This window comes from Geotrypetes seraphini, chromosome 5 (genome assembly GCF_902459505.1).
Source record: "Geotrypetes seraphini chromosome 5, aGeoSer1.1, whole genome shotgun sequence".
Classification (NCBI taxonomy): domain Eukaryota; kingdom Metazoa; phylum Chordata; class Amphibia; order Gymnophiona; family Dermophiidae; genus Geotrypetes; species Geotrypetes seraphini.
Window position 1 is genome coordinate 25956976 of NC_047088.1, and position 27555 is coordinate 25984530.

The 27555-nt window shown below is 41.9% G+C and overlaps 1 protein-coding gene across 12 annotated transcripts in view; it reads left to right on the forward strand.

Moving 5' to 3' along the window:
* THOC2 (THO complex 2) overlaps window positions 1-27555 on the forward strand; it is a 294745-nt gene that overhangs the window by 78061 nt on the left and 189129 nt on the right. For all 12 annotated transcript variants that reach the window (XR_004539500.1, XR_004539501.1, XR_004539502.1 and 9 more), the window contains exons 9-13: window positions 6118-6210; window positions 6651-6806; window positions 14009-14181; window positions 24576-24771; window positions 25117-25158. Coding sequence is in view for 8 of the 12 variants with exons in the window: in XM_033944982.1 (XP_033800873.1) it covers window positions 6118-6210; window positions 6651-6806; window positions 14009-14181; window positions 24576-24771; window positions 25117-25158 (660 nt within the window). In the remaining 4 variants the exon portion in view is untranslated. The remainder of the gene's footprint in view (window positions 1-6117; window positions 6211-6650; window positions 6807-14008; window positions 14182-24575; window positions 24772-25116; window positions 25159-27555) is intronic.

The following is a 27555-nucleotide window of genomic DNA, read 5'->3' on the forward strand; positions in this document are numbered from 1 at the left end:
CCCCTTTCCCTCTCCCCCTCCACTTCCCTGAGCCATATTTTTAATTTTAATTTTTTAACTTTGTAACAGCGGCTGCACACCCCGGGTAACTTTGTAACAGCGGCTCCACTAACAGGAGAGAAAATGCCGGCGCTGCTGCTTGAAACCGCCACCGCCACTCTCCTGCCGGTCCACAAACAGCCAAATGCTCCTGAAGACGACCGCGCTGACAAAACTCCACAGTCGCGCGCCTCCAGCCCCTGCAAGCGCCATGAGGTGTCAATTAGAATACTACCACAGAAGCACACCTCACGGCGCCAGGACTCATGATTTTTCAAGAGCGCATGCGCGCTCTAGCGTTTTATTATAGCTACATGATGCAAGGTTTCTCGTTGGGAGTCACCAGGTAAAGGATTTAAGTGTTGTCGTCAATGATATATTGAAACTCTCTGCTCAGTACATAGTACAGTGACTGCTAAAAAGGGAATTGAATATAAGAAATTAGGGAAGTAATGGAGAACAAAACTGTGACTCTAATAATTCTCTGTATAATTTCCTGGTGCAGTTGCACATTGAATACTGTGTGAAATTTTGATCACTGCTTTCTTTTTTTTTTTTTTTTTAATCTTTATTCATTTTCATTCATTTTCATATCTTACAACAAGTGTACAATAATCAATCACTGCTTTCAACTCAAAAAAATATACAGTAGACTTAGAAAAGGTACAGAGAAAGGGCAATGGAAATGATAAATGGGAAAGAATGACTTAATATGCAAGGAAAAGCTAAAAGTGGTTAGGACTCTTCAGCTTGGAGAAGAGATGGCTGAGGGGAGATATGTTAGATATTTGTAAAATAAGTTGAGTGGAATGGAGTACCTAGATGTGAATCATTTGTTTACTCTTTTAAAAAAATACAAAGACTAAGGGACATGCAACGAAGCTACTAAGTAGTAACTTTAAAACAAATTGGAGAAAATGTTTCTTAACATCTAATTAAACTCTGGAATTAGTTACCAAAGAATGTGGTAAAAGCAGTTAGATTGGTTGGGTTTAAAAAAGGTTTGGACAAGTTACTACAAGCAAAGTCCATAACCCATTGTTTAAGATGAACTTTGGAAAATCCATTGCTTATTTATGGGATAAATAATGCAAGAAAAAAAAGGTAAAACAGATTTCATATCAGGTACTTTTGACCTATTTGCTCATTGTTGGAAATAGGCTTCTGGGCTTGATGGATCTTTGGTGTGTCTCAGTAGGACAGTGCTTATGTTCTTAAATTCCTTTTAAGTGCTGAAAATTCATCTGGATATGTATGGTAAATTTCCATGATTCTATAGCCATGCAGGTTGGCTCAGTTAATGTTTTTTCTTCCTGCCATTCAATAAGTAGTAGCTCCTGCTTATTGAATTAAAGAGTATTTCTTTGGGAGGTTTTCTCTTGCTTTTTCAACTGCATTGTTCATCAGAGCTTTTTATATGCCTTCCTCCTTTCCCTTGTGTGGTACTATAATCAATTTCACACATAGTTTTTGCCTTCTCTCAAACATTTCATTTTGGCGTGGAAGCTTGCGCTGCCTACTCTCATACATCAGCAGCAAGCTTTTTTGAAAGCTTGGTGTCAACCTGCCCTTCTCTGAAGCAATCCTTCTCAGCGTGGGAGCTTGCTCCGCCCATTCTCATACTGCTTAGGCACTTTCAATCAATCAATCTCGCACATAATTTTTGCCTTCTCTCAAACATTTCATTTCAGCATGGGAGCTTGCTCCACCTACTCTCATACGTCAGCACCAAGCTTTTTAAAAGCTTGCGCCTTACGGCGCTTAGCCCTGTGGCATCCCATCTAAGGCACAAGTCGAAGGTGCGCCCTTAGTGTGCGCCTTTGTGTGGCGTCTTTGCTGGGAATTACTGCTGCTATGTTTAGCCATCTTGAATGAGGTATTTTGTTTCTTTCAATCCTAAACTTGTTTTAGTTTTAGCCTACTTAGACAAGCTTTTTGCTTATTTAAATGAACTTGCTTTAGCTTCAAGCTTATTTGTATGAATTATTTAGCCATCGTAATAATAATCTGCTTTTAAGATTCTATTAGTTTCAGCTCTAAATAGCTTTTGAGACCCTATTAGTGTTTCTTCAGATTAATACCTAGTAATTCTGGGTTGTTAAAAATCTAAGGGAACAGTAACTTTTACTACTTAAACATGAATCTTTTATACTGTCTATATTGTATTTTGATCTTTACTTGTTTTAAATCAACTTATGCCGCTTTCATCCCGTCAGTATTGTTAGACCTTGAAGTCTACAGCAATGCTAATTGTAAGATACCTATCTTAGTCAATAATAAGAGAGCTCATCGAAGAAAGAATGTACAATCTAGGAATTTGAAAATTCTGAAACCTATTTTACCTGATAATGTCTGTTTAAATATTCTTGAAGATTCTCTGACTCCTGTTGCTGCTTGGCTGGCCCGGACCTTCTCTCCGACGTCAGAATTGACATCGGGGGAAGGTTTGTGGGCCGGCGGCGATTGGCTGGCTCAGACAGACAAGGTTAAGAACTGGTTGAGTGGAAGGTGACAGAGGGTAGTAGTGGTCATTGGAGATTGCTCTAGGGAAAGGATGTTACCAGTGGTGTGCCTCAGGGTTCTGTTCTTTTTAACATTTTTGTAAGCAATATTGCTGAAGGGCTGACTGGTAAGAATTGCCTTTTCGCGGATGATACCAAAATCTGCACTAGAGTAGACACTCCTGATGGTGTGGAAAACATGAGGAAGGCCCTAGCAAAGCTTGAGGAATGGTCTGAAATTTGGTAGCTAAAATTTAATGCATTTAGGTTGCAGAAACTTGAGGGAATGGTACAGTTAGGGGGTGAAGAACTTTTGTGAATGAAAGCGGAGTGGGACTTGGGTATGATAGTATGTGATGATCTTAAGGTGGCCAAACAGGTTGAAAAGGCGACGGCGAAAGCTTAAAGGATGCTTAGGTGCATAGGGAGAGGAAAAACCAGTAAGAAAAAGAAGGTATTGATTCCCCTATATAAGACTGGTGAGACCTCATTTAGAATATTGTTTACAGTTCTGGAGACTACACTTTCAAATAAACAGAATGGAGACAGTCCAGCGGAATGCAACTGAAATGGTGGTTGGTCTGTGTCATAAGGCATATGGGGACAGACTTAAAGATCTCAATATGTATACTTTGGAGGAAAGGTGGGAGAGGGGCAATATGATAGAGATATTTAAATACCTCTGTGGCATAAATAAATGTGAGCCGAGGGTATGGGCTCAAGAGTACCATATACTCGAATATAAACTGAGATTTTTAGGCCAAAAAATTGACCCCCAAAATGGGGGTCTTGGTTTATATTCAGGTCAGCGCCCACCCACCCCTCCCAGACTTGTTGCAAGCTCCACCAGCCACCAGGCTCTGTACTCTGTCTCCCCTCCCTGCCCTGTCCATTGTACCTCTCTGCCGATATCCTGTGCCTTCTGTATGACCTGCATACCTGGAATCCCTTGCAGGGATGGGGCTTGGTTCAGAGGGGAGGGAGGGAAGGGGGCTGGGTGCAGTGCCTGGCAGGGAGGGACCTGGATGCAGAGATTGGGAAGGGGACACTGGGTGAAGATCCTGGCAGGGCAGGACACTTGAATATTACGCTGCCCGTCTTATATTCAAGTCAAATTTTTTTTTTTCTCCTTTTTTGGGGAAAAATGGAGGTCTCAACTTATATTCGAGTTTATACAGTAATCTAAGGAAATACTTTTTTACTGAAAGGGTGGTGGATGCATGGAATAGTCTTCCAGTAGAGGTGTTGGAGACAGACTGTGTCTGAATTCAAGAAATCGTAGGACAGGCACATGGGATCTCTTAGGGAGAGGAGGGGGATAGTGGATGCTTCTGATGGCAGACTGGATGGGCCATTTAGGCCTTATCTGTCGTCATGTTTCTAGGAAGTCAATCAAAACTTATCTCTTTGACAAATTTCTCTGACTCAATTTCTACCATGATGTACTTCTAAAACACTTCCAAGAAAAATTGATTAATCTTACCATTTTAATGTAATTTTGAAAGTTTTTTTTTGTAATATCGCTGTCTATATACAGTCTCTTCCTCTGTAAACCGCTCTGAACTGTTTGTGGTATTGCGGTATATAAAAATGTATTATTATTATTAATAATCAACACCCCCCTTAAATATCTGTTCATTGAGGATAACTCTAACAGCTCCAGGCTTCCTAAGTTACTTTGAGAACAAACTACCCACTCTATTCAGGGTGCCACACAAATCAACAGCAGAATTCAGCTTGAAAGAACTGATTTACAAAACCAACTTTCTTACAACCTACACACTTTATTTAAACTACTACCTTTGTATCTCACCAATTACCTAGAAGACCACCACATTCTGCATCCAACTCAATCTGGTTTCAGAGCTAACCACGGCACAGAAACACTACTGGTATCTTTACTAGATATATCCAGACAGCACCTCAGCAAAGGAAACAAGTTACTAGTCATCCAACTCGATCTTTCAGCAGCATTCGACTTAGTTGACCATCCAATACTACTCCAGATACTAGATGCCATAGGAATATCAGGTAAAGTCCACAACTGGTTCCAAGGATTCCTTAAAACAAGATCATACAGAGTTAAGTTAAAAGATCTTCTATCTGACCCCTGGACAAACCCATGCGGAGTACCACAAGGATCCCCTCTTTCGCCCATACTTTTCAACCTCTTTATAGCTTCCTTAGGCACTGCCCTAGACGCCCTAAATATAACATCTTTCAGCTACGCGGATGACATAACCATCCTCCTCCCCTTCGACATCCAAGACCCCATCTCCAACAGACGCCTGAAAACAACACTGGAAACTGTAGAAAAATGGATGAAGAACCATAAGCTGAAACTGAATGCAGAGAAAACCAAATTCCTACTACTAGAAAAGGAACAAAAACCATCCCTAACAGAACTGGAAGTAAACGCAACCAAATATCCAATACAGAGCACTCTCAAAATTCTAGGAATACAATTAGACAGATGCTGCACAATGCAAACACAAATCCACAAAATCGTACAAAAAGCATTCTTCACCATGCGAAACCTAAGAAAAATAAGAAAATTCCTTACCAAAGAACACTACAAGCTCATTGTACAAATCCTCATACTTAGTACCTTAGATTACTGCAACAGCCTCTATCTACCTTGCCCAAACAACATGATAAAACAACTACAGACCGTACAAAATACTGCCATCAGACTCATCTACTCACTTAGCAAATTTGACCACATCACTCCCGCCTATGTAGACGCGCACTGGCTTCCGATAAAAGCAAGAACTCAGTTCAAATTCTATTGTCTACTATTTAAAGTAACCCATGGCACTGCCCCCAGCTACCTAAACAACCGCCTACACCGCTACCACTCACCCAGATCAAGGAGAACTCAGAACCTATTCACCTTCCCCCCTCATAATTGTACCCGACGTAAGAAACTTTACGACAGCCTCCTGGCGACACAGGCAGCGAAAATTGACCCCACCATCACCAAACTGATGATCAAAACAACAGACATCAAAGTGTTTCGAAAAGAAATCAAAACAGTTCTATTCAAAAAACACATCCTTACTTACTAATCTCCTCCCACTCGTACATGCTTTCTCCCCTGTGAATAACACACTAGTCAATTCCTCGAATCATACCAACCAAAAAATATCCAGACCGCTAAATAAGCATCTACCATATGTATCCAATAAACTTATCCCTTCAATGTTAGGTTATCCTCCTCAGCTACCCGAATATATTGTTATTCTCCACTGTTTCCTGTAAGTACTTGAATCTTTACTATGTAATTCCATCGGATAAATACAGATATCCTCTAATTTGTAACTATCAACTGTATCATGTAATGTACATGAATCTTTGTTATACAATTCTCTCGGTAATGTCCAGATATCTTCTAATTTGTAATCCGCTTAGAACCGCAAGGCACAAGCGGAATAGAAATCACTAATGTAATGTAATGTAATGTATCATTCTGCTTTGATAATGGATGAAATCAACTGTCTTAAAGAACCATGTGAGTCTTCCAAGCCTTGTATGTGAAATTCAGAAACATGAACTATATTTCTTGGTTGTGTTACAGGAACCTAATGGAGAAACTCCTTCCTCTTTGTATAGAGTAGCTGCAATCCTTTTACAACAGAATCTAATAGAGCTTGAAGATCTTTATGTCCATGTAAGTTACAGCACTCTCGCCAAAGATTTATTGTGTATAATATACTGCTTTCCCAAAACAGAATTTTGTGTTGGATACTTTAATTAGCTGTTATATTGATTAACAGTCAAGAACTTATTTAATTAGCTGCTATACTGATTAACAGTCAAGAAGTTATTCATAAAGAGCCATCTGATAAACTGTAATTATTTTCAATATATCATTCCAAAGGCTGGTATTATAATTTTACTATTAAAACTATATGTATTTTATGAAAATGATTCTCACACATTGTGTATTTGATAAAGCACTGCTAAAAATAGGTCTTCCATATGTTTTTATCTAGCTACATGTTAGAGCTGGTGATAAAATACTTTTTCTTTTCTTTTGTTTTTCCTACATTTGCACCTTTAGATTTCCTGTCTGTGTGAATTAAGGCTCTCTCTTTTATGTTTCTTCAGCTTCTTCCAGTGGATACTACCATTCTTGAAGAACACAAACGAGAAATTGTGGAGGCTAAACAAGTTGTTCGAAAACTAACTTTGGTGGTATTATCTTCTGAAAAGACAGAAGAGAAAGAGAAGGAAAAAGAGAAGGAAGAGGAAAAAGCAGAGAAGGTTGTTTTGAAATCTTTACTCTTCTACTATGCACAAAAGAAATAATGTTGACATACCACTGCTGTTATCGTGGTTGAATAGTTCATCTAGTGCATACTGGTTTCCTTTCACTGTGACGTTTTATTGCAAATCAGTTTCTGAATCTCATTTCTTTATCATTTGTAACCATTTTTGTAATTTGTATTAAAAATGGGATATGTATGTATATCATTTGTAGAAATTTGTTAAAGTGGTAGACCTCATAAGCCACATAAGCCTCATAAGCCACATAAGCCTTTTTAAGCCCAGTAATATTTAAGATATTACTGGGAAAGAGCCAGCTGTTGAGGTACATATGTGTACCAACGACATAGGAGAGGGAGGGAGGTTCTTGAAACCAAATTTAGGTTTTTAAGTGGAAGGTAAAATATAGACCCCTTAGGGTAGCTTTCCCATTAATGTTCCCTTTTTCCTGTGCATGACCTCTGGGACAGGCAGAGCTCAAGAATCTTGAGTTTTAGGTTTGTTAGCAACAGAGCAACATTTTGGGGAAGGGGTTACCTCAAATGCATGGGCTCCATTTTATTCATTGTGGAACCAGGTCTAACTTTTAAAAGGAAATAGAACAGTTTCAAAACCAAATTATTTAAGAAATCACTCAATAATGCATGGTTCAGAGAAATGTATCTTCAAAAGTTAATGGCAAAAATTAATAACTTTTTCAAGTACATTAGAAGCAGGAGGTCTGGGAAATGAGGGGAGTACTATTGAGCACTGTTAGAAGTGGCTGTGCAAGGAATGTTTAAATTTTTTTTTTATTACTTCACTATTGCAGTGAAATTTGTTCCTACTGTTGTACTACTATGTTGGCCTCAAAACCCACTTCCAGTGCAAAAGAAACATGAGTCTTGACAAATGGGTTTCTTCTCTTCACCTGCAAAGATTGCAGAAGGCATCATCTATATTTTTCAACTTCGCCTCCTTATGTCACTGGGCAGTGCCCTCAGCTAGTCAGTTTTCTCTTCTGCAAGCAAGTTGAGAAGGTGTCTCTTCATCTGCTCTGCATCAGATTTATTATTTTCAGGTTTTTTTCTAACCTTGAGGATTTCTAGTGCTACAGAGGTTTACAGAAATCTTGGGACAGCTGTACCTGGGAACAGATGCATTCTGTGTTTAGAGGGCTGTAGCAGTGGGGACAACCCTTTTACAGGGAACCTACCTAGCCAACCTGCACTAACTTTTAAGGCATAAGAATAGCCTTAATTGGTCAGACCAACGGTCCATCAAGCCCAGTAGCCCGTTCTTACGGTGGCCAATCCAGTGGCCAATCCAGGTCACTAGTACCTGGCCAAAATCCAAGGAGTAGCAATATTCCATGTTACTGATCAGAGGCAAGCAGTCTGGCTTCCCTCCATGTCTTTCTCAATAACAGACTATGGACTTTTCCTCCAGGAACTTGTCCAAACCTTTCTTTAAACCAGCTACTCTATCTGCTCTTACCACATCCTCTGACAACGCGTTCCAGAGCTTAACTATTCTCTAACTGAAAAAAGTTTCCTCCTATCGGTTTTAAAAGTATTTCCGTGTAACTTCATCGAGTGTCCTCTAGTCTTTGTAATTTTTGACGGAGTGAAAAATTGATCCACTCAGGATTTTGTAGACTTCAATCGTATCTCCCCTCAGCCGTCTCTTTTCCAAGCTGAAGAGCCCTAACTGTGTTAGTCTTTCCTTATACGAGAGGAGTTCTATCCCCTTTACCATCTTGGTCACTCTTCTTTGAACCTTTTCTAGCACCACTATATCTTTCTTGAGATAATAAGAAAAGAATTGAATGCAGTACTCCAGATGAGGTTGCACCATGGAGCGATACAGGGGCATTATAATATTCTTAGTCTCGTTAACCATCCCTTTTTTAATAATTCCTAGCATCCTGTTTGCTGTTTTGGCCGCCACCGCACATTGGGCGGAAGGTTTCATAGTATTGTCTACGATGATACCCAGATCCTTTTCTTGGGCGCTAATCCCCAAGGTGGACCCTAACTGTGGTTCAGGTTATTCTTCCCAATGTGCATCACTTTGCATTTGTCCACATTAAATTTCTTCTGCCATTTAGATGCCCAGTCTTCCAATTTCCTAAGATCCACCTCTAATTTTTCACAATCCGCATGTGTTTTAACAACCCTGAACAGTTTAGGGTCAACTGCAAATTTAATCACCTCATTTATCGTTCCAATTTCCAGATCATTTCTAAATAAGTTAAATAACACCGGTCCTAGTACAGACCCCTGTGGCACTCCACTGTTTAACCTCCTACATTGAGAAAAATGACCATTTAACCCTACCCTCTGTTTTCTTTCCGATAACCAATTCCTAATCCACAACTGAACTTTGACACCTGTCCCATGACACTTTAATTTTCTCAGGAGCCTCTCATGAGGAACTTTATCAAAAGCTTTCTGAAAATCTAGATACACTATATCAACTGGCTCACATTTATCCACATGTTTATTCACACCTTCAAAGAAGTCAAGCAAATTGGTGAAGCAAGATCTCCCTCGGTTCAACCCATGCTGACGCCATCTCATTAAATCATGTTTGTTTTATTTTTTATAATTGTTTCTACCATTTTGCCCGGCACTGAAGTGAGGCTTAGCAGTCTGTAATTTCCCGGATCTCCCCTGGAGCCCTTTTTAAAAATTCAGGGATTTAAAAATTCGGCGTAACACTGGCCACCCTTCAATGTTCAGGTACTAGAGACGATTTTAGTGAAAGGCAACTTGGGGACAGTTCCCCTGGGACGGGAACACAGCTTGCTCCTGATTTATCAGGCATTGGAGTGCAGGCTGTTTGGTCCATAGGTGCAGGTGCCAGCTGTGTCCCTCACTGAAGATGCAGAGGAGCTAGAGGTTTCAAGGGTTTCATACACTTGGTCTGACTAAAAGGCAGCCCAAAGAGACAAGTTCCTGGAGGAATTTACCAGCTTGTCTGAGGCAGAAATCTCCATAATCCAGCTGCAGTGGGAACTAAGGCAGGCACAGCATCTTCCAATTCTGAATACCGTACATTACTGTCTATGGGAGACACTGGGGAGTTCCTGAAAACTTAAATTTTGAGGGTATTTGAGGTCTCCTTTAGGGTCCCACCTCCAAAAACCCTTTCCCTGAATTTTCAGAATGTTGTTACAGCTTTCCCAGGCTGTGTTTTGGTGCCAAAATGCTGCTGCGGTGGCCATCTTGGATTTCTCAATTTTATTTTAAAAGCCTCTGTTTGCCTCAAAACCCTCAATTTTATTAAAAAATTAATTACTATGGACTCCTCAAATTGTCTGACACCTGTTACGTGCCAGATTTGCTCTGCATGGCTGGCTGAGGAGAGTCCATGTGCCTCGTGTTGCAGAGCAAGTAAGGAAAGCAGGAGCGCTGGACTTAGCCCCCTCAGGGTCTTAGAGTTGTAGGAAGCTCTTTTGTTGGACCATAAAACCTCCCTAGAGCCTTGAAATGGTGACTCGGTATCAGCAGTAAAATGCAAATGTGAAGAGCACAAGAAGTTTCCCTGCAGAGATCCTCAGGAGATCCAGGACAGGAATTTGACTCTGATTTTTTAAGTTTAATGTTTGAAGCTTATATGAAATAAAGCTTCTGTACAGTCTGTAGTTATTGCTGGTGATGGCGCATGGGGTTTTATCTTCACAGAGTGCAGTTCCTTAGCAGAAAACTGTGCCGCAGGAAACCGAGGTCTAGTTGGAAAAGGACTGGGATGACTGGCAATCAAGGTCAATGCCTTTACTCCCTTGGAGTGAATCCTCAGGTTTAAAGTATTCTGGGTCTCAAGTGGGTGATAACAGTCTGTGGCAACCCTAGACCAGAGAGAGGACCTGATGGTGTGCAGATTTTTCAAACCAGCAGATTTGATGGAAGTCATTACAATATCTCTGTGGGATTTAAATTTGGAACTCCTGCAGATTTCCACAGCTCAAATTTCACTTACGAGTAGCTCTAAGATTCAGTTCACATTTTTTCCTTTGCTTCCATAGATAACCATGATCCTAACGGAGCACTGGTATGCGCCGTAGGGCCCTCTAAGGGTTGCCAAGGATATAACTAAATTGTATCTGGTGGTTCCTAATTTTCAACAGCTTTGTGCCCCACCTAAGGTGGATTCGTTAGTAGTGTAAGAAACTAAGCATATTTAACTCCCTAGTGAAGGAAGAGTGATATTAAAGGGTGAAACAGGATCGCAGGGTGGACTTTGTCCTCAAAAGACAGTTTGAGGCTTTAGCTCTGGGTCTGAAAGCATCAGCTGTGGCTTCCTTTGTGGTGCATGCCTGCCATAAGATGCTGTGCCGGACTCCATCCACGAATGAGAGCCCATACTCCCAGGTGTTACTATGGGGGGTGGGGGTTGGATTATGTAGCAGACACTCTATATGACATATTCAGGGTCATAAGCAAGATGTCTGCTTATTCTGTCTCCACCTGAAGAATACTCTGGATCAGACAGTGGTTTGGACATGTCCTGGATGAAGGTCTTCCATATGGGTGGGAGATTCTGCTTCTAAAGCTACAAATGCTCTTTGCCAAGGGGTGAACAACATGGCCAGTATGGCAGTTCGTCATCCTTAGTTGTTGCCAGACAGTAGACCATGTATCCAGGGAGTCCAGTTGTGGTTCTTTTCAAGGTTACAGACAATCCCATCTGTCAACAGCATGTTCCTCTGCTCAGAGATCATGTCACGGATCTAGATAGAAATTTGGGAGCTCCAGATAGAAACATAGAAACATGGAAGATGACGGTAGAAAAGGGCAATAGCCCATCAAGTCTGCCCACTCTAATGACCCACCCCCCTTGATTTTACCCCCCTAGAGATCCCACATGTGTATCCCATTTCCTTTTAAAATCTGGCACGCTGCTGGCCTCAATCACCTGAAGTGGAAGTTCGTTCCAATGATCAACTACCCTTTCGGTGAAGAATAACTTCCTGGTGTCGCCATGAAATTTCCCACCCCTGATTTTCAGCGGATGCCCTCTTGTGGCCGAGGGACCTTTAAGAAAGAAAATATCATCCTTCACCTCAATACGGCCCTTGATATATTTAAACATCTCTATCATGTCTCCTCTCTCTCTCTCTCTACGTTCCTCGAGTGAGTATAGCTGCAATTTATTCAGCCTTTCCTCATACGGGAGATCTTTGAGTCCCGAGACCATCCTGGTGGCCATTCGTTGATGAGCTCAGAAATCCAGTTCCTGCTCAGCAGTCATTTCCAAGAAGTTTCATTGATACCAAACTAGAACCTGAGCTCCCCTGAATAGGAGGGAGGCTAGCTCTCGGAGTAATGGGAGACTTGGATAGGAATTTCTTCAGACAAATGGGTACAAGACATTATTCGAGAGGGCTAGAAGCTCGATTTTGTTCGCCTTCTACTAGACTTCTTTGTAGATTCTCCAGCTGGAAGGCCAGAGAAAGTGGTCAAGTCTGAGCAACGGTATGAAGGCTTCTGGAGATTCAGGACATGGAGTCTGTTCCTGACGCAGAGTCAGGCTTCGGCACATATTCAATATATTTTATCATGCCCAAGAAAGACTAAGTAGACTGGAGACCAATCCTGGATCTGAAGTCTGTCAATGCAGCACTGAACATAAGAACATAAGAAGTTGCCTCCGCTGGGTCAGACCAGAGGTCCATCGTGCCCAGCAGTCCGAACCTGCGGCGGCCCATCAGGCCCATGACCTGTAATGTGATCCTTCTCTAAGCCCTTTGATCCCTTTTATCCTTCTATCCATACACTATCTAAAATCTATCTCTACCTCTGTCTGTATCCCTCAATCCCCCTATCGTTCAGGAATTATCCAATCCTTCTTTGAACCCCCGTAGTGTACTCTGTCCTATCACAACCTCCAGAAGCGCATTCCAGGTGTCCACCACCCTCTGTGTAAAAAAGAACTTCCTAGCATTGGTTCTAAAATTGTCCCCTTTCAGCTTTTCTGAGTGCCACCTTGTGCTTATGGTTCCCCATAGTCTGAAGAACCTGTCCCTTTCTACCTTCTCTATGCCTTTCATGATCTTGAAAGTCTCTATCATGTCTCCTCTGAGTCTCCGCTTCTCAAGGGAGAAGAGCCCCAGCCTTCCCAACCTGTCTGCGTATGAAAGATTTTCCATACCTTTTATCATTTTCGTCACTCTTCTCTGGACCCTTTCAAGTGATCAGATTCCAGATGGATACCATGCGGATGGTTTTTCAGGTTTCATGTCCTGGAGAAACATTTCCAGTTTGCAGTGCTTCCTTTTGTTTTGGTAGTGGCACCTTTACAAAGGTGATGGTGGTAGCAGCAGCACACCTGTGAAAGGCAGGGATTCAGGTTCATCCCTGTTTGGTTGATTGGCTAATCGGAGCCCAATAATCACTAAAGAAGCACAAATTCTAAAAATGGAAATAAAATGAATGCCAACAATATTTAAATTCTACTTAAAAAAAAAACTTCTTCCAGACTTTTACACATCAGAATTTGTAAGATTTTGAAAGTGCAAAGAATTTTCATCATTGATTGGCCTTGACCAGCATCATGATTGTGTGTAGTTGATGAATGCATGTGAATGTGGAAAGTTTTGGAAAATGTTTTTCTGCAGTCACTTGTTGAATGAAGACGTGACTTTTGTGATCCTGTTAATTATATAAGAAGTTTTACCTAGCTAAATGAAATGGATCTAAGTAATTATGTTTATGTTTAATTAGCATTTGTTATACCGCATCAGCATATTACAGACCTAAGTGGTTTACATTATAGTACAAATAATATATGAAAGGAACTCCATTAGAGCTAGGAAAGCACTAGATAGAAAGTACTAGATAGAGAATAAATAAATAAATTAAAAATAAAGGTGCCGAGCCAATTTTTTTCAATAGATATGAGGGGTTTCAGATGACAAACTGTCCTTCCCAAATGATCCCTCAAAATAGAAGGTCTTCAGTCTAGTCTTAAATGACTGTGTGGTTACTTCTAATCTAATGTCCATTGGTAGATGATTTCATAATTGGGGGCCAATGAAATAAAAACCTTTCTTTCTAGTAAATTCCCGTTTGGTTCTCTTTGCTGACGGGAGTACTAGTCTGCCATCTTGTATTGATCTTAATGTTTTCATGGGATAATAATTATCTTAACAGGAATAATTGCTTAAAGACATTTAGCCCCTTATATGCTCATCATTGCTTCTACTGTCTTTTCAGCTGCCAGATAACCAGAAACTTGGATTATTGGAAGCACTGTTGAAGATTGGTGATTGGCAACATGCACAAAGCATTATGGATCATATGCCTTCTTTTTATGCTACATCACGTAAATCTATAGCTATTGCACTTTGCAAGCTTATTAATGTGACTATTGAACCTCTGTATAGAAGGTAAGATAGCTTAAAAAAAAAACCTTGAGCTTCAAAAATAAGCTTGACCTTTCTGAGAAGTATAAAGAACACTAAGGAGCCAAATATTTGCTGTTTTTGCTGTGAGATGTCTGCTTTGCTTTTATAACTACCTAACTGGCAAGACAGAAATGAAAGCTTTTGCTATCCTGATTATGTCAATCTCTTAACTTGTCATATGGTGTACAGCACCTTGGGTGAATTTCTTTATGATAGAGATTAATAAATCCAAATCTACATAATAGTGAATGTTTATGCCTAAACTATTAACTTATTATATAAGGTACTATCGGCCTTATTTTCTCTTCTATACACTAAAATGACTATCTTTTTGAATCATTAAGGCACTGATGTTACAGAATGTGAATTAAAATGTATGCTAACTTTTTCTGCATATTTACTTCATTAATGGAGTAAAAATATATAAATGTATGTTCTTGTACAATCCCACTTTATTCTGAGACCAGTGAGATATTTCTGTCTACCTGCCAGGACTTTGTAGGAAGCCTCAAACTTCAGAGACTTAAACCCCTCCCCCTCTAACTCATCACTGTCCCTGTAAGCATTAGTTTTCCTTCCTACAAACCAGGCTGTAGGAGCTTGCCTTTTCTGCTCGTGTTTTGTTTCGTATAATTTCAGTCTCTGCATTCGCCCTCATGCTGCGGAGGTTCCCTGTGGGTACAGCTCTGACTACAGTAGATCTCATACCTTTGGAAAAGTCTGCTTCGGGGGGGGGGGGAGGGATTCCCTGCTTGTCAGTAAACACCCTGGACAGCATGCACATCAAATCAGAGCTAATGGGCTGAGCACAGGCTGCATGGTTCCGTAGAGGCGCCACCAGGATCAGAGCCACACTACATTCCTCTGCCAGGCATCTGAACGGTGTGACCGAGGGTGGTGGAGGTACCTGGCCATGGATGTCCAGCTGGTGGGGCAGTCAGAAGACTCAGAGTCCAGCTTTACAGCTATTTGAGGCAGAGGATCTCCCTGTGAGCTATTTCAGCTCTGTCTGCAGTGTTTTCCAGTCAGCACATGGTTCTGTGAGTACAGGCTAACAGCCTGAATCAGCGCTTTGGGGGGGTGTTTTATAATGGGATTTTTGGGTGGTTTCCCTGCATGCTCTATACCCCCACCCTGAAAATCCTAAAATTGCCGTTTTTGAGAGTTTTCTGTAGTTTTTTAGTCAAAATTGGCACCCTCAGTGACCATCTTGGATTTTTCCCAATTTGATTTTAAAGTTATTTTTCATACTGGCAAGCTTCATTTTTGAAAGAAAACCACATCCTTACTCGGGCCCTTCCACGTCCGCTGCAGGATGTTCTGGTTTTGCACTGGAATCCCCAGTGGGTCCTGTTACATGCACCCTTGCCATAGATGACTGTGGCACGAAACAGTATTGCATGGTGGTTGCAACCCATCTCGCTATCCAAGGGCCTTCCTTTCTGGATCTCGGATTGGGTGACTCCATCTATGGATGCAAGTCTCAATGGCTGGGGAGCGGTGTGTTTAACTGTCCCTGTTTAGGGCCAGTGGGCTCCCTCAGAGCACAAGTAGTCTTATCAATTACTTGGAGCTTCAAGTTGAGTGTCGTCTCCGTCATCAAGCAGTCTGTGTATTCTCGGTGAATGCCGTGGTGGCTTATGTCAATTAGCATGGGGGCACAAGGAATCTCTCCCTGAGTGTGGGGGCTCAGCTTCTCCTCTGGTGAGCAGAGAGACATCTTGTGGTGCTGTCAGCAGCAGGAGTGGGCAACATTCAAGTGGCTTTTCTCAGTTGTCAGGCCCCTGGAGAGTGGTCGCTGTCTCAAAGATTGTTCAGTTGCATAGTAGATCAGTGGGGGCGTCCCATGTTCAATCTCATGGTGATTGGCAACAAGAAAGTAAATTGGTTCTTCAGTCGTTGCGAGGCCAGCAGCGAAGGCCTGGACGCTCTGGTTCAGCCCTGGCCACATATGTCTTCCCTCCTTGGCCCATGAGAAGGTGTCTGTTGAGATGGATAGCAGCCCAAGGAGGTCCGGTTATCCTGGCCAAACCCAATTGGCCGAGGCGGCCATGGTGTGCCAATTTGGTCTGGCTCTAGCAAGATTGGGAGCTCTGGCTACCTTGTCATTTTCATCTCCTCACGCAGTGTCTGATTGCACTGTAGGATCTGGACTGCTTTAGTTTTACAGCAAGGCTATTGAGTGCGGCCTTAACTAGCTGGGGCTATTCTTTGACTGTGATTTCCACATTGCTTCACAGCAAAAGGAAATCCACAGTGGCTGCCTATGCGAAGGCTTGGAGATATTATCAGGCCTGGTGTGTACTGAGACAGGTGGACTTGTCTGTTCCGTTGGTTTCTCGTGTTCTGGAGTTTCTGCAGGATGGCCTGAAGAAGGGCCTAGTGGTAGCTTCTCTCCAGGTGCAGATGTCCGGTCTTTATTGTATGGGTCCTTCTTCTCTGAGGGGGTCATTGGCAGCTCATCCAAATGTGGCCTGTTTTTTACAGGGCACTCTGCAACTTAGGCTTCCATTGCGCCTTCCTTGTCTGATTTGGAATCTTAACCTAGTTCTCCACTCCCTGGCTCATCCACTGTATAAGCCTATGGAGCAGGTGTCCCTTTGGGATCTTATGATCAAGACAGTATTCCTGGTCTACTTCAGTCCATAGGGTTTCATAGCTTCAGGCTCTCTCCTGCCGGGATCCTTTTCTGCGTATTACGGATTTTTGTATGATGCTGTACACTGTTCCTTCTTTTCTTCCAAAAGTGGTTTCTGCTTTCCAAGTGAATCAGGAAGTCCGTGTCCTGCTTTTGTTTCATCCGGATCTAGGGAACAGGACTAGGTGTTGCGGTCCTTGAGTGTGCTTAAGCTGTTGTTGCGATACTTGGAGGTCACCAACGAGTTTTGCTTCTTTGATCATCTGTTCATTCTGGTGGGCTCTGCTAGCAAGGGTAGGCCTGCTTCTAAGGCTACCATTTTCAGATGGATCTGTATGGCCATTTCTGCAGTTTAAATGGCAGGCGGAAAGAAGTCCCCCCTCCCTCGCGGAGTGGGCTTATTCTAACAAAGGTGTTTTGTCCTCTTGGACAAAGTCGGCTCTTTTTCTGAACGAGATCCTCCTTGCATACATTTACCAAGTTTTACAGGATTGATGTGGCCAAGCAGGATGCTTTGGTGCCTCTGTTTTGGCAGCAGGCTCATCAGTCCCAACCTGATTTTCTGGGATGGCTCTGTTACATCCCACTAATCCAGAAATAAAGTGGGATTGTACAAGAATGAAAGATAATAATAATATAATCTTTATTTTTATATACTACAATACCACAAACAGTTCAAAGGTTCTTACCTTTGCTAATCTTCTTTCTTGTACATTCACACTTTATTCTGGTCACCCACATTAAACCTTGCTGATTTGCCGATTATCTGCCTTTCCAAGTACGGGTAAGCTGGATTTCTGTTTTCTAACCAGCCTTTATACGAGTGCCATCAGAATGGGTTTATCACTTAGCTTGGGGGAGGGGAGGGCAGGGGTCTCTAGTTCAGTTGCCCTTAGTTCAGGTGCAGGCTGTATCTCCTTATAGCACTGTTTTATTGTTCAGGTTTCTAATGTTTAATTACCTGTTCTGCTTATATCAACAAATGCAACAATGAAAAAAGAGAGAATAGACGTGGAGGGACATAATAAGAATATATGTCTAAGTCCGATTTGGACGTATGGTTCTAAATGCCCAAAGTTGGCACTGGGAAAATGTCCATTCTTGAAAGGCAAATCACTATATGTTCAACTTTTTCGAAAATAGTCTATCTGGACGTCCAGACAGTTGTTCGTCGAGACTGCCAGAACATCCATCTTTATACCACATTTTTAACCAAAATTTCGTCCAAGTCTCAAACATCCAGAAAAAGACCATTTGAATGTGGGAGGGGCCAGCATTGTGATGGACTGACCACCCAGACAATAAAGCAATGGGGCACCTTTCAGGGCTTTTTTATGAACTTCATAAAAAAGGTGCCAGATAAACATCTCACTAGAACTCCCTTATAGATTATGGTGAGCCCCCCTTAGACATTCCCAAAACCCACTATATCCACCTGTGTAAGACACCAATATGGCTGCTGCGATGTTTTATGCCCTCAAGGCGTTTCAACATCATCTCTGTCCTCAGGTCCTCCTCCTTAGCAGTGGAGTCGGTGTTCTACTATCGTCTTTCTTTGTCTGACTCTGGACTTAAATCTACATCCATTCGAGTCCATCTCAGTGCTATTACTGCTTATCATGAACCAGTCCAAGGCAAACCACTCACGGCTCATCCTTTGGTCTCCAGATTCATGAAGGGGCTTTTCAATGTCAAACCTCCTCTTAAGCCTCCACCTGTTGTCTGGGATCTTAATGTAGTTCTTTCCAGTTTGATGAAACCACCATTTGAACCAATGGCTACAGCTCATCTCAAATTTCTTACCACCTTTCACAGTTTTTCATCATGATAAGGTGGTTCTCCGTCCTCATCCAAAGTTTCTTCCAAAAGTTGTCTCTGACTTTCAACTCAATCAGTCAATTGTTCTACCAGTATTTTTTCCTAAGCATCATTCTCTTCCTGGAGAACAGATCTTACATACTTTGGACTGTAAACGAGCTTTGGCTTACTACCTGGATCGCACAAAGCCACACAGAACCTCTCCCCAACTCTTCATCTCTTTTGATCCAAACAAGTTGGGGCATCCTGTTTCCAAGAGAACGATTTCCAACTGGCTTGCCGCTTGCATCTCGTTCTGCTATGCTCAGACCGGAGTGGCACTGGAAAGCTGTGTCACAGCCCATAAAGTTCGAGCTATGGCAGCTTCTGTTGCTTTCCTCAGATCTACTCCCATTGAGGAACTCTGTAAAGCTGTCACCTGGTCCTCAGTTCATATCTTCACTTTTCATTACTGTCTGGAGTCATTCCCCAGATGGGATGGGCACTTCGGCCAATCTGTATTACAAAATTTATTTTCCTTAAGGCCAACTCTCCCACCATCCCATTCTGTTCGCTTGGAATTCACCCATCAATGAGAATATGCTGCCTGCTTGTCCTGGGATAAAGCACAGCTACTTACCGTAACAGGTGTTATTCAGGGACAGCAGGCAGATATTCTCACAACCCTCCCATCTCCCCAGGTTGGCTTCTTAGCTGGTTTACCTTAACTGAGGGACTGCGCGCCTACGTCGGGCGGGAAGGCACTCACGCATGCGCGGTGCGGGCAGCCGAGAACTTTCCAAGTTCTTAAAGTGGTCCGTACCGGGGCTTTGTTGGTGATGTCACCCATCAGTGAGAATATCTACCTGCTGTCCCTGGATAGTAACTGTACTTTATTGTAATAGTATATAAGCAAGTCCCCAGTTTTGGTTCTGGGAGAAATTCTCTCCACAAGGACCACTTAGTTCTGTATGAAAGAATTCCCTTCACACAAACAGTAATTATGAGGTTATGTTTTGTGGAAATGCATGCAATGCATATAATTAATTGGCATTTTAATTCTAAATTTAACCTCAAATTTAATTTTGATACAAATTGAATAACTATCATTTTTGGTTGAATCAATTTTTATTTTTCAAACAACAAAAATCCAACCAACAAATGCCAAGAATAGAGAACACTAGAAAAATCCAAATACCAAAGCATCAGATCCAACAATCCCAACCCAAACCTTCCCCACCCCAAACCTCCCGATCCAAAAGCAAGGAAAAACCTTAGAGCAGTAGGCTTGGACTCTTGATAACCCACTGCCAAGGACTAGGAGTAAAACTCCAACACTGAAGAAAGAAAAACAAAACAAAACACAGAACAAAGGTTCAAGGACTCCCACGCACCCCTGGCGCCCCAGCGATAACAATAAAGAGGTTCACAAGGAATTCAAAATGTCACTTCGAGCCCTTGGTGATAGAGAATGGAGATAAGAATCCCAAATCCAAAGAAACTGTCGCTTTCTTCGCAAGCTATGATACACATCCTTCCTTTCCAGCAGTAGCAGAGCATGCAAACGATTCCTCCAAGCCTAAAAGGATGGCAAAGCGTCTCCAATCCAGACAAACAGAATCACCTTCTTCCCCAAGACACCCACCCGCCGCATAAACTGACGCTGACCCGGATCAGGCAAGCAGAAGGCTTCATATTTATCCAGCAAAAGACCAGCCACAGAAAAAGGAAGCATACAACCCAAAACACCTTCTACGTAAGATAAAACCTGCCTCCAAAAGCGTTTAATTTTCAAATAGGACCAAAAAGCATGGATAAACGAATGGGGCTTAGGGCACAAAGGTGAATCCGTATAACCCGAGTAACATAACTGACTCTTTGTAAAATAGCCACGATGAAGTACCCAAAATTGACATTCACGCAGATCTGCATTAACAGATACTCTCGGTATTCGTTTAATCTAGGAAGGGAGATCCAAAGCATCTTGGGCTATCCCCAGATCTTGACACCAACTTGCCTGTAACACTGCACGATCAGTCGGTCCCATAAGACGATGAAAGTCCTTATAGAGACCAGAAACCCTAAATCCAACCTCCAGATATGGATCCAGAAGTGCCGCAAACCTGTCTTCAATAGGAAAAGCTAAAGCGTCTCGAGAGAGAGACCGAATATAATGATGAAGTTGCCGAAAAGCAAGAAAGTCCCCAACGGAAAAAACACCAGACAAGCTAAGATCATTCCAAGATATTAAGGAGCCATCAGCCTGTAGAACATGGGTGAGCAAAGTAAAGTCCCGCAACGCCAATTTACGAAAACTAGCATTCTCCATGCCTGGGCGGAATTGGAGATTCCCCTGAATAGGTAAGTATCTAGTGGTCGAGGGATTACCGTTCCAAGATTTAAACACATAAGACCATATGATGTGCAAAGAGTGCAACAGCAAACCACCCTTAAATGGAGCAGGTAAGTCAGAACGAGGCGCCTGCACCAAGGACAGAATATGCCATGGGGCAAAAAATTCCTTCTCATAGGATTTAGGTGTAAAATCCTGGCGATCTGAAAGCCACTCCCCAAGATAACGCATCAAACAGGCAGCATTATACAACCAAAAATGCGGTATTCCTAACCCCCCACCCTCCCAGGCACCAAGCAGGTATCGCAATGCCACCCGTGGCCATCTTCCCCTCCAACAGAAACGAGAAAGCATAGAATGTAATTTGGTAATATCCTTTTTCAAAAACCATAAAGGGAGTAACTGCAAAGTATAAAGCCATTTAGGAAAAAGGACCATGTTAAATAAATGGATTCTGCCATGCAAAGACAAAGGAAGAGGAGACTAACGGGCAAAACACTCAGCCGAATAACGCAATAAAGAGTCAATGTTAACACGATACAGCGCAGAAGTATGAGTTGTCAACAAGATCCCTAAATAACGAAAAGAAGAGGAGGCCCATTGAAGAGGAAAAGGCCCAGGCCAAGAGTCCCGCAATTGCTGGGACGTGGCCAAAGCAAGAGATTTGTCAAGATTAAGCTTAAAACCAGAATAATCCCCATACTCTGTAAAGGTGGCCATCAGATTTGAAAGAGACACTATAGGATCCGAGATATGGACTAAAAGGTCGTCTGCAAAAGCTGAAATCTTAAATTCCGAAGAGCCTATGCGAATGCCCGGAATAGCCTCATTAAGCAGAATATCACGAATCAAAGGATCCAACGACTGAGCAAATAGCAATGGGGAAAGGGGACAACCCTGACACGTGCCATGACATATGGGGAATGAAGGAGAACAAAGTCCATTGGCCCAGACAAATGCCTTAGGTGAATGATAGAGCACCCGAACAGCATCTTGAAAAAACCTTTAATACCATACCGATCTAAGACCGCAAATAAAAAATTCCAAGAGACCATATCAAAGGCCTTTTCAGCATCAAAGCTGACCAGAAGTGAGGATTGTTGCTTCCGCTCCACAAATTCCAAAGATGCCAAGATGGATCTAATATTTTTCACACTAGTGCGTCCCTACACAAATCCCACCTGAGGATAGGCAATCAAATCAGAAAGGACGCAAGCAAGACGATTAGCCAAAACCTTGGCAAACAATTTAGCCTCCACAGTCAGCAACGATATAGGGCGGTATGAGGAAGAGAGGTCAGCCTCCTTATGTGGCTTCAACAACACAACTATTTGAGCAGTAGTAAGAGAGTCTGGAAAGCTACCTCACTGAATGGCTGCTGTAAAAGTATCTGCCAAGACAGACGCCACAGTGGGGTGAAGAAGTTTATAGAATTCCATCTGGCCCGGGAGCCTTCAACAATGACCCATTCTATATGACGTGTGCCACCTCCTCTGCAGTAATCGGGGCATTAAGTTTATCCACGGCCCGGTCAGATAAACACGGAAGAGGAAGGCCATCAAAATATACCGTGCCCTCCATTAAATCAGATTGTTGTTCATAAAGCTTCTTATAATATTCAAAGAATACCGCATTAGTCTCTGTGTCTGTCCGGACCATGACTCCTCCAGCCGAGCGAAGTTGCAATATATGAGTACGTCACGCAGAGCGACGCACCACCCGTGCCAAAAGTTTCCCGCGCTGGTTCCCATATCGAAATAATTGATACCTATAATAAGCAAGTGATTTGATAGCTCTATCATGCAACAATTCCTGAAGCATACACTGGGAGGTCAAAAGTTGGGAGCGTAGAGAGGAAGCATGAGATTGACCATAAAGCCGACGAAGTTTACCAACCCTGCGCTCCAAACGTAAAATCTCCCGATCCCGACGTTGATGGCTGGAATACACTGTGATTTCACCGTGGAGCACCGCCTTTGCTGCCTCCCAGAAAAGAGTAGAATCTTCACGATGTTCAATATTATGGAGTTGATATTCAGACCATTTCCTAAGCAGGAACTCTTTAAACTTAGGATCGGAAACCGCCAACGGAAGGAACCCGGGGAAGAGACGTCCAGATGCAGAGTTAACAAAAGCATGGTATGATCAGAGACATCAAAAGACCCAATCGTAACTGATTCAATCTGGGAAAACAATGAGATGGAGGATAGCCAGTAATCAATTCGAGACAAAGATGCATGAGCCCTAGAAACATGAGTATTCACCTGGATGAAGCGTCTGCCAAACATCAATAACATCTAAAGAGGAGCAAAGTAAAGAAATACCCTTAGTAGGGTTCAGCCAATCCTGAGGAGCAGGAAGCGATTTATCTAACAAGGGATCATGAACACAATTGAAATCCCCCCCCCCCCCAACAAGTAAAGGAACATCGGGATGTTGACCGAGGAGAGGAATAAGTAAAGAGAAAAATCGAGAATCATAGGTGTTAGGAGCATAAACATTACAAAGAATCAAGGAATGACGATTAAGAAGCACCTTAGCGATAAGATACCTACCATAACTATCATTTTAATGAAAAATGTATAGATTTGTGTGAGTTATTGGCAAAAGGTACCCTATGTTGAGAAGCGATGCAGTAATCGTGCTCAGATTATAAACCCCTTATTTTTTGGATAGTGTCCCCATTCTCCCCCTCTCTCTTGTTCTTATCCTCTACAGGTGTTCCTGGCTGCTTTAAAGACTAACTGATGCTTACAGGAACAGTGATGAGATAAGAAGAGGAGGGGTTTAAGTCTCTGAAGTTTGAGGCTTCCTACAAAGTCCTGGTGGGTAGACAGAAATAACCACTAGTCCCGAAATAAAGTATGGATTTACAAGACAGAAGATTAGCAAAGGTAAGAACCTAATCTTTCGATAGGGCCTCTAAGCTGTGTGGGGAGAACATAGGAGTGTCATTCTCTTTGAGGGGGTTTGGGGTTTGTCTCTTGGGACTTGGGGAGTCTAGATATCAAGGTAATTCTTTTTTGTTTTTGTTTTTTTGCTTACCTCTACTGGAGTAAATAAGTTAAAAACTTTAACTTCTAGGTTTGGCATAAGAAAGCACTAAGAAGTGAAGTAAAAAAAAAAATGTGTTTTAAGATTAGTGTACTTATCTGTATTGAAACTAATTCCATGTACAAATCTTTTTCATGCACTTGCATGGAAAATGTGTTAAACTTGAAGTATCTATCATGCATGTTTTTCCAGCACTAAGGGCCCCTTTTATCAAGTTGCGCTAGAGGTTTTAGTGCGAGGCGTTGCGGTAAATATGCTCCAACACTCATAGAATTCCCATGAGTGTTGGAGCATTTACCTCATCAGCCTGCACTAAAAACCTCTACCACAGCTTCATAAAAGGGGGTTGGGGGTAAATCTGTTTAAATACAGACATAAACTAGTGCAGTAAAACACAAGTAAAGAAATGTAGTAAGGTTGGTGTGCTTTTTTATTCCATTGGGTTTGAAGTTAGATTCAGTAGTTGCAGAAGGGAGACTAGTCATTGGTAGACAATATAGAATTAATACTGGATTGTATATATATGTTTTTCAGAGTGGGAGTCCCTAAAGGTGCCAAGGGATTGCCTTGTCTTCCTCTGCAGAATAAGAGAGCACCAAAACCTGCTGAATGTTTTGAAGATTTGAGGAAAGATGTTTTCAACATGCTTTGCTCCCTTGGTCCTCATCTCTCACATGATCCCATTTTATTCGCTAAAGTGGTGCGTCTAGGGAAAGCATTTATGAAAGAGGTTGGTGAACTTCTCTAGAAAAATTTGGGATACGAAATGTAGTGGTGTAGTTTTGTATAACTTTCATATAAAATCATTCACATCTTTCCTCACAGCAACTAGATTGTTGAACTCAAACTAGATTTTGTTGAAGTAAAATTTCCCATACTTTTCATTTAGAGAATGTCTGACTTACATAAATTGTCTGTATTAACATATCCGACGACAGGAACTTTGTGATCTTAAAAGTTGTGTTCATCATCATCATCATCATTATTATTAATATACTAATTTGATATCTTGAAAATTTTATTCTTATCAATTTTGCATACATTTACAATCTTAACACCTCACATTTTGGTTTAGTTTCAGTCTGATGGAAGCAAGCAAGATGATAAAGAAAAAATGGTGAGTACATTAATGTTTCATAAGTATACAATATTATGTTATCTTTTAAAAAAGGTTAGATGATTTCTGCATAACTATAACTCAAGTGGAAAAATTTTTAGGAAACTAGTTGCCAAACATTTATAGGAGTTGGGAATTTTTTCATCTTTTTAAAATCTTCTTGTGTTTTTTTGTTCTGTTTGTTTTTCTTATTTAACATTGGTGAATTTGAAAATGATATTTGAAGAATATGCACCTACACCACCTACAATTCAAAAAAGAAAATAAAGTATACTGCTAACCTTGCTGTACCCTAATCAAAGAAGAGAGATTAGAATTCCAGAGAGAACCTAAAAGAAAATACTAATAAGAAAAGGCATAGCCATTAAGTTTTGATCACCTTACTTTAAGGGAGCATTTTAACATCAGGAAAGCTCATTATCTTGGACCCCTTGTTAGAGTCTAAAAAAATTAAACATTTGTTCAGGGGCAAAGAAAAAATGACACCAGAAAATTTCACTAAGTATTTACATGGATATCCAAGAAAGCTTTTCTACAGATGGCTAAGAAAGCCTTGTACTAGAGAATGTCACAATGACTGTTTCTTGTGGCTAGCTGCGGGTAACCCGCAGGAATGGACGAAGAAATCGACTGGTTGCTGCGGAAACGGGAACAAGACCATTCACTGAGCCGTAGAGCGGTGAATGACCTTGTCCCTAGAGCCAATCTGTCGCAAGTTGCCTCCCTTCCCGGTCAACGATCATGGGTGCAGCAGTTGCTCCGTCTAGCGGTTCCAACAGCCCTCGCACCCTCCCTCTCTCTCCCCGATTGCCGGCGGCAACAAAAAGAAAAAAAAAATACACAAACCCTCGACTCTCCTGGGTCACCCCTTCCCATCTCCTGGGGTGGGTCTACTAGCCAGTTGGAAACTTTATGCACACAGCGCTGATCCGGGAATCTTCTTACTGCCGAGTCCTTCCTACCGATGTAATTTCCAGCTAGAGTTGCAATGGCTGACTAAACCGGGGGCATGTTGGTAGGAATAAGAAAGGGTTTGTTGTGCAGAGTCATAGAAGTCATGATGAGGTTTGAGGGAATAAGTAGATTAAGAGTGATGCAGGCAAATTTATCTTTATTTATTTTTAGGATTTATATAGTATTTATATACTACTTATAACCTAAGTGGTTTACATTCAGGTACTCGGGCATTTTTCCCTATCTGTCCCAGTAGTCTCACACACTACCTAATATGGTGACAGGACAAAAGTGCACGAGACATCAGCGTGCCAACATTGGAGTGCAGACAATTCGGCGCAAGACACCAGCACGCCGCGGAAAAACTTATTTTTATGAGTGGGGAACCCCCCCCGTTTACTTTATATTCTTCGCGCTGCCTTTAGGAGGGGTGTGCAACCCCCCACATTATAGAGAAAACTGAATTTTTCCCTAAAAAATCAGAAAAAGTTCAGTTTTCTTTATAATGAGGGGGGTTGTACTCCCCCCCAACGGCAGCGCGAAGAGTATGAAGTAAACTGGGGGATTCCCCACTCATATCCTGCATCGGAGCTCTTTAAAAGTAAGTTTTCCTGCGGCGCGCTAGTGTCTTGCACTGAATTGTCTGCGCTCCAATGTCGGCGCGCTGATGTCTCGCACGCGAATGACTATGAACCACCTAATATACCTGGGGCAATGGGGGATTAAGTGACTTGCCCAAGCACACAGGAAGCAGTTTGGCTTAATGGCATGGCTCTTGAGCACACGGCCCTAACTTGTAAGGGTTATTTGGAGGCAGTCGTTGCGACCCTCCTTAATGCCAAGAAGTCTTCGATGTTTGTGGCTTATGCTAAAACCAGGAGAGCTTTCCAGCTATGGCACTCCAAAGAGCAGGTAAGAACATAAGAATAGCCTTACTGGATCAGACCAATGGTCCATCAAGCCTAGTAGCCCGTTCTCACGGTGGCCAATCCAGCTCTGTAGTACCTGGCCCAAACCCAAGGAGTAGCAAAATTCCATGCTACCGATCCAGGGTAAACAGTGGTTTCCCCCATGTCTTTCTCAATAATAGACTATGGACTTGAAGTAAAGGCTGCTTTGTTTACCTCATTGGAATGACTACGAGACAGCATTGTATGTTTCAAAAACAGACAATATTTGTTTATTGTTAGTATAAAAACTTACAAAATTACAGCAGCAAAGGCATAGCAGAAAAATATATTGTCAGTTCAGAATATGCAATTGAGAGAAGAACTTGCACCCATATGCTTAGCAGGGGGCTAGCAGTTCCCCGTAGCATAAGTAAGTGAATCTCTCTGGCTCTACCTGTGATGCACGTGTTTTTTTATACAGAGAAATATACCTGTGATGCACGTGTTTTTTTATACAGAGAAATTCTTCCTTTGTTTCAAGAAGCACATCCCC